This window comes from Abramis brama, assembly GCF_963993115.1.
Source record: "Abramis brama genome assembly, chromosome: 5".
NCBI classification, from domain to species: Eukaryota; Metazoa; Chordata; class Actinopteri; order Cypriniformes; family Leuciscidae; genus Abramis; species Abramis brama.
This window is the reverse complement of record NC_139967.1, coordinates 14,505,346-14,513,075: the sequence shown is the minus strand read 5'-3', so window position 1 is coordinate 14,513,075 and position 7,730 is coordinate 14,505,346. Positions and strand designations below refer to the sequence as shown.

General features: G+C 41.1%; 1 protein-coding gene across 1 annotated transcript; it reads right to left on the bottom strand.

The window, feature by feature from the left end:
• Positions 1–582: 582 nt before the first annotated feature.
• On the bottom strand, positions 583–7,607 carry ercc6l (excision repair cross-complementation group 6-like). The gene is made up of 4 exons (XM_084113771.1): positions 7,481–7,607; positions 7,298–7,339; positions 4,679–6,431; positions 583–3,119 (listed from the first exon to the last, which is right to left on the bottom strand). Exons 1-4 carry the CDS (start codon positions 7,522–7,524, stop codon positions 876–878), a joined length of 4,083 nt encoding a protein of 1,360 aa, XP_083969897.1. The 5' UTR covers positions 7,525–7,607; the 3' UTR covers positions 583–875.
• Between the last annotated feature and the right edge of the window lie 123 nt (positions 7,608–7,730).

Genomic DNA, 7,730 nt, shown 5'->3' with positions numbered 1-7,730 from the left:
GTATTTATTAAAGAAAATATGAATAATCAAATAAAATTGTGTATAACCATTTCATGATTTTATGCACATGTAATAATTAGTAGTAATTATGGAGACCTATTTTTTAGGCACACTTTGAACAAGACAATATATTATATTTAGTTATGTAATAAATGCAATGATAAGATGATCATCTTTCACGGGGTAAAACCTTCCCAGTAAGATAGCAACACCCTATACAGGTAGACCAGTAATCTTAACCTAGCCCGCTTCCATACTGTATATTCTCTTTAATGTACATCAAGTAAAGTACATGCTAAATCTGTGACATAGTTAATAACCACAGAAAATAACTACTTTATGAGGTGATAAACAGCATATCACAAATGCTGTCAATTAAACTGTATTTAACCCTGAATGTTCCTTTAAAACAGAGGACTTTTTAGTCAAGAGCTTCAGACTGAGGGGCACAAAGTTAGAAACACTCGCCTGAAATGAAGTTAATGTGGGGAAAAAAAACTTAAAATTAAGAAAACTTAAGAATATAATATATACATAAAATGTAGATACATATCTGGAATGAAGCATGCAGGAAATAAGCTATTAAACCTTTGAGAATTTATTTTGTTTTCTTCCACAATATATTCCACAGAATATGATAAATTGAACAGTTTTTAAACCAAAGAAATGAAACATACAAGAAAACAACAAAAGTCCATGAACAACATATTTTTCTTAACTAGTTCCTCTGGTCAGTTATGTATGTTTCAGTCACATTCAGTCTGCAATTTCTTTTTAACAACAGGCAGAGAAAAAAAAGGCATGTCAAACAGTTTATCAACAAGATAAAGATATGATAAAGTCTTATGTGCATAAGACGGCTGTGTGCATTTTAATTATTGGCTAAGTTGCCTGTACAACTGAATAATCAAGAGTTGGATTTCAGCGTCACCAGTATTAATGTCTATTGCCTTCAGAAAGAAATCCAGAGCCTCCTGCTTTCTCCCCTCTGCCAAACTCTGTTTCCCAGACAGAACCAACGACTCATACGTGTTCTCAGAGGCTTTAGCAGCAGTCACGTCATTGCTTGTGGAGCTAACAGGAAGAATGTGCGTTTCCATAGGGAATGTTTTAGGGGCACACTGGTCCATCATTTCACTAGACTCTAGCTCAACATCAGCAGTGGATTCAAGCAGGGCGCTGTGCCATTCCTGGTCTCCTCTTGACTCCACACTCTCTTCCACCTCCTCAAATTCCTCGTCACTTTTAGACTCTTCTGTGTTTAAAGTCTCTCCACTGGGCTCCTCTTCTTCCTCCACTGATTCATCTGCATGTGTTTCACTGGCTTCAGATATCTGATAGGATTCGGTTTTATCTCCACTGGGCTCCTCTTCTTCCTCCACTGATTCATCTGCATGTGTTTCACTGGCTTCAGATATCTGATAGGATTCGGTTTTATCTCCACTGGGCGGCTTCTCTTCCACCGCTGATTCATCTGCATGACTTTCATTTGCTTCAGATATCTCATAGGATTCAGTTTTATCTCCACTGGGTGGCTCCTCTTCCTCCACTGATTCATCTGCATGACTTTCATTTGCTTCAGATGTCTCATAGGATTTGGATTTATCTTCACTGTGCTCTGCTGACTCTTCATCAGATTCATTCTCCAGCATGGACACAACGAAGGACCTTCTCGATGCCACAGAAGTGTTCAAGCTGCGGCGGAGTCGAGTTCTGTCAGTCAGAGTGGATTTTGGTGTGGAAGAGCCCAACCTGCTAAGGCCATCAGCTAATGGACTGCTAGTTAAACATGGCTTCTCTGATTCATCCACATCTTCTTCTTCTTCAGTGTCAGAGATGACCTGTCTTTTCTTTCTACGAACAGAATGCAAAAAGGAGTCGTCCGCAGGTGTGTCCGGAGCAGATTCATGCTTGCTGACCTCACCGTTACAGTTACTGACTTCAGCATTGTTATTGTTGCAGAACTCACTGTTGTTATAGGTACTGATTTCACTTTTGTTTTGTTTACCATCCTGTCTGCTGTCATGGATACTTGTTTCTTCTAGTCTTTCTCCACTGATGTCCATCTGAAGTTGAAACTCAGGACTTTCCTCTGCTACAGACTCCTCCACTTCACAAACTTCTTCAACGGAGAACATTTCTGCACTGTCCTCCAGCTGCAGGTTGAAGTTTCCCTGAAGCATTTCCACCTCTGCTTTAAAAGACTCTCCCGCTGTGGCCTCATGTCGAGGAGGGGGTGAAGAGAGAACCGTTGAATGCGGCTCGTCTGCCTGATCCTCTCTATTATCAAGAGTATCAGACGCTACAGAAAGTTCTTCCAACTTTGGAAACTGGTGAGAAGGACTTGAAAGGCTGTGCTGTGAGTATTGATGCTCAGATGTTGCATTACCGTACAGCTTGTCAGCCTCATCTGAACTGTCATCCAGCGTGATCACATGGCGAGCTAGCTTGTCGGCATCAGGGCTAACCTCATGAACATTTCTTTCTCCACCAGAACGAGGAGACTCCTTTCCCACTTGCACTTCTTCGCCTACAAATTCCACTTCTTCACCTACAACTTCCACCACTTCCTCAACTGGCGGAGAGTTCTGCTCATCTACCTCCAGTTCTGCCTCATCGAAACTGTAATGAGTCAAATCCACCGTCACTGGCTCGTTTTTGATACGAGGAGGGGCCGGCCGGTCTCTACCAGCAGATTTCGGTTGCCCTGTTTGCCTGAGCCAAGCCGGTTCGGTGTTCTGGGCCACGCTGTCCATGAGCTGGCCGTGCAGTTCTGATTCTGCCTGCATGAGCTCTTGTGCTTTCTGTACACGCGTTTGTATGTATTGATGGGACTCTGCATCCTCAGGATTATCTTCATCGGCTGCCGCCTCTTTAGAGAACATGAGGTCATGGTCGGAGATGCCGAACATCTCCATGCTGTGAAGGCGAGCGATGTGCTGGTCCAGGTTGGTGTCAGAGCGGCGGTTTTGTGCGTGCATCGCCTGAAGCTGCTGCTGAGTGGAGGAAGAACGTGTGTCTTCGAGTTTAAACAGTTCACGTAGCTCCTGCTTGCTGAAGTATCGGAACGGGTTCTTCTTATCTCCGGTTGTCTGCCGGATAAGAGAGTCTTTAAACACCTGCAGATATAGAAACACAGGGGGGGGGAAAACTGTTACAGGTACTGTTTTACTGACATCAGAATAGCAGAAAACTAGCTTTTAGTTCTCATTACTACATGACATAAAACCAATTGCTTGCCAAAAGCTGAATTGTTGTACTTATCGAAATATTATGCCTGGAAGCTGCATCAACACTTTGTCTAATTTTTTTTCTCTTAACAGTACAATTCGGAAAAAAAAAAGTATTGTGATATAGTTTAGTACAATGATTAAACCACAACAGGATAAGATTTAAGAAATACAAATAGTCTACAGTGAAGATTCTGAAATTGGGTTATTTAATATGATCACTTTTTTATTTCAAAGTTCAATTGTAAAATTACAATGTTAATATATTTCTGCCTTAATTTTTAAAATTAACATACAAATATTACTTAATATAATTGAGGGTGATTGTATTAAATAAAAAATAAAAAACAGCATCATGAATTTAAAGTCTAATTAAGTGAATGTAAAGCTAACACAATTGAAGTGGACTAAAAAGAAACCAGTACAATACGAATGCAGAGAGTACTTTTTTTTTTTTTTTACTTGGTCCATATTTACTTTTAAAAAAGTTTTTCTACCAACCTAACAACTTTAAAAAGTGAATATTGGCAAAACATTTATTTGGAGACATTAGGCAATGCTTGTTAGTTTGCAGTTTTTGTGCATCAGTTTTAGTGTGATTCAAACTTTTCTACTTCTTTTTGCCTGGATATCCAAGCAGCAGCAATATGAAAAATTATGTGTTTATCATATCGCATTTCAAATTACAATCACAATACATGATGATGAAATAATTGCAAAAGCATTTCTTGGCCAAATCATGTAGCCCTGAAACTTTTTGTAACCCTAAAAACTACCCTAACCCTAAAACACTCCACCATTTTTTGAAACAGGGCTTATTCACCTTCTTTCCTACATTTAGATAGGTGGGCAAATGCATTTTTGTATCAGTGCATGCATTGTTTTAGTTTGACAGGGTCGGTGCTAGCTTAGCTTAGCATAATGAATGGAATCCTTTGTTGCCAGCTAGCATGTCCTGAGTAAAAGTGATATAAAAAATTTAAAAAACCCACCTAATTACTTCTTGTGGCCTGCGTATTCACAATAAGTACAAATAGCGATGCAGATTAACACTAGGCGATTTCCTAGGCAGATATTGACTTATATATTAAGGACTATATTAGGGGGAAGCACAGGCGAAGCACTGCTTACTTGGGCGTGATATCTCTGCGCCCAAGTAGCAGTGCTTCGCCTGTGCTTCCCCCTAATATAGTCCCAAGTCAATATCTGCCTAGGAAATCGCCTAGTGTTAATCTGCATCGCTATTTGTACTTGTTGTGAATACGCAGGCCACAAGAAGTAATTAGGTGGTTTTTAAACACCTATCAAACTAAAACAATGCATGCACTGATACAAAAATGCATTTGCCCACCTATCTAAATGTAGGAAAGAAGGTGAATAAGCCCTGTTTCAAAAAATGGTGGAGTGTTCCTTTAAGTGAAGGTCCTAAAGTTAAGATTCTTATTTACCTGTCTGCGGTAAATCTTCTCCTCCACGGTGCCACAGGTGATGAGTCGGTAGATGAGGACATTTTCAGTTTGGCCAATTCGATAGGCGCGATCCACAGCTTGAGCATCTGTTGCAGGGTTCCAGCTGGGGTCAAAGATCACAACACGGTTTGCTGCTGTTAACGTGATCCCGACTCCACCCACCTGAGTGGTGAGGAGGAAGATTGTGTAGCGTTTGTCTGTCTGGAACAGCATGATACGCTTCTCCCTTTCTGCCAGATGTGTCACTGTGCCATCCAAGCGCAGCAGGCGAAAGTTTTTGTTACGCAGGACACGCTCCATGATGTCTAACATCTTCCGTGACTGAGAGAAGATTAGGGTCCGATGCCCCTCTTCACGGAGACATTCCATTAGAGACACAAGGAACTGCAGCTTTCCTGACTCTCTAACCAAAGTCTCATCTGAAATGTGGTCGATCTGACTCACAGCCGACTCGCTCTCAATGTCTGGATGGGTGGAGTCAAAGGAGGAACCTTGCTCCAGGCCTAGTTGAGTCACGGCTCGATTCGAGAGGAGTCTGGGATGGTCACAGAGCTTCTTCAAAACTGTGAGCTCTGCGAGCGGCGACCTGGTAGTCATCATCAATTCCTTAATATGCTCCAGCGAGATGAACTGGTTATAAATGTCCTCCTGGACTGAACTGAGGTACGTCCACACAATGAGGTCGTTTTTTCGTGTCAGCGATGGCATCTCTACACCTTTGCTGGCGTTTGGACATTTGTTCTCTTGATCTTCCTCCTCTCGATAGCCTTCTTTATGTTTTTGCTTTTTGTGTTGAACATCTGCCTTGGTCCGCCTGTAAAAGTAAGGTTTGATTATGTCCATCAAGTTCTGAGAAATCCTCAACCCAAGAGCTTTCTCCCCAGGCGTGGCGTCTTTCTCCCTTGCACGTGTGATTGGATTCTCATACTCAGTTTTGAATGTTTTAGAGGTTCCCAGCAGCGACCCCTGGCAAGCGAAGTCAAACAGTGCCCACATCTCTCGTAGGTTATTCTGTACAGGAGTGCCCGTAAGTAGCACACGGTGTCTAGCAGGTATGGCGTGAGCACTTTTAGCCGTTTTAGTAGATGAGGTTTTGATTTTGTGGGCCTCGTCCAGGATGACATAGTCCCATTTGAACTCACGCTGGTCATATGATGCAAGATGCTCATAGTTGTTGATGAGCATCTGGTAGGTGGTAATGATAACTCCTCCTTTGCGTTGGATTCGCTCCAGATTCCTGTTCCGCTCAGCTTTGCTTGTGCCGTGAAACTCTTTCACCCTCATTCCGGGGGTCCACTTGGCAAACTCACGCACCCAGTTCTTTATGAGCGAGGTTGGCATGACTAACAGGGTATGATTGGCCAGCTCTGCATCATACATCCCTGACAAAAATGAAATGACCTGAATGGTCTTTCCGAGGCCCATGTCGTCGGCCAAGATTCCCCCTTTCCTTCCATCTCGGTGGAGACTGTACAGGAACGCCACACCCTCTTTCTGATGGTCATACAATTTGTCATAGAGCCCTTTATAAAGTTTCAATCCACTATCATTCACGTCCACAAATTCTTCCTCCTCTTCGTCTTCCTCTTCATCTCTCTGAATGAGATCCTGTATGGCCTGGACCCGTTTCTTAAGCTTGTCACTCGGCTGCAGCTGGTAAGCCAGCTGAAATAGCTCCAGGGCACGAGGCAGCTCACCGCGCATGGCAGCTTCCTTCCCCTCCTGCCGGTACCTGCAAAAATAATACAATAACTGTTACACAGGAACAACACAGAATACACCCAAATACTAATATCAAGCACAATAAAAAATGCTTTTTGTCAAACGCAAAGTTTGTAGGTGGCATATATTCAACAGTTTTTATTCTGACTGAGAAAAAAATAGACATATATATCTGCAAGCTGAATTTTTCTTTTTAAATGTTAATTACAAATTTGTTAATCAATACCCTAGTCAGTCAGAGCAAGAGGTGACTGAACATGTGAAGTTGACAGTTAACAGTTGAAAAAAATAATGTTTTTATATCAGGTCAGAGCAAGTAGTCAGATTAGTTTTCAATTCAATTTACACTGCTCATTCTATATGAAATTTATTGGCCAAAACAATATGTTTGTATGTTACCAATACATTTTAGCCTCGTTTCACAATTGCTATGCTAACAGATTCCATTGACAACTTACCCCAAGTAATACAACGTCACAAAAAGTCAACATGTTCATTAAACTGTATCTTTTTTCAATACAATTAAGGATAAAATGTATAATTACTTTTCTGTAGCCACAACTTTGAGCAAACCTGTGCTTAAGTGTATTCACCAACAAGGTGACAGCTAGCCGGGTCTCCCAATAGGTATTCATTTTGTGTGGGAGGGTAACTTATACTAAATAAATATCTACCTCACATTTTTAGTATGATAAAAAAAAAAAAACGAAAAAATATACACTGTAACAAATTATGTGGTTGTAAGGTATCATTTCACATGACATCAAATCAATATGGGCAGTAAAATACGTATTCTAGCTGGTGACAGTCACCCGAGATTAGAACTTTATATTAACAGCAGTGATGGACAACTACATAAGCATGGTGTTTGAGTACCTGTCGAATTTGTCCATCTTTTCCGTGTCTAAAGACAGATATCTGCAATAAGAGAAAAAAAACACAATCAAAGTATGTTCTACATGCTAACTTACATGCAACAACAATTTTACGTCGTAATCAAAGTTCTAATGTATTGATAAAAACTGCAAGATGTACATATGATATAATTTGATGACTCACCCTTCTAACTTGTCCGTAAGTTCTTCAACTTTATTGCTTTGCATATTTGCATTTATTTTTTACGGATGTTGATTGAAAAACACCATGTGTCTCACCACCTAGACTGCGGAAGCGGCTTTGAGTTTTGAACAAATGTTTTGATGTTCGCGCGCAGCTCTCCCCCAATCGCTTGCTGCACTACCGCGCATGCGCAGAGTGTTTACGCATTTGAAGAAGTGGCAACTGTGGCACTAGACTTTCAAATTGTAGC

Bases quoted from the DNA above. Each gene is read 5' to 3' on its own strand.
- ercc6l (XM_084113771.1), bottom strand. From the start codon at position 7,524: ATGCAAAGCAATAAAGTTGAAGAACTTACGGACAAGTTAGAAGG. The intron at 7,340-7,480 runs GTGAGTCATCAA...CTCTTATTGCAG, and splicing joins CTTACGGACAAGTTAGAAGG to ATATCTGTCTTTAGACACGG. The intron at 6,432-7,297 runs GTACTCAAACAC...TTATTTTTGCAG, and splicing joins AAGATGGACAAATTCGACAG to GTACCGGCAGGAGGGGAAGG.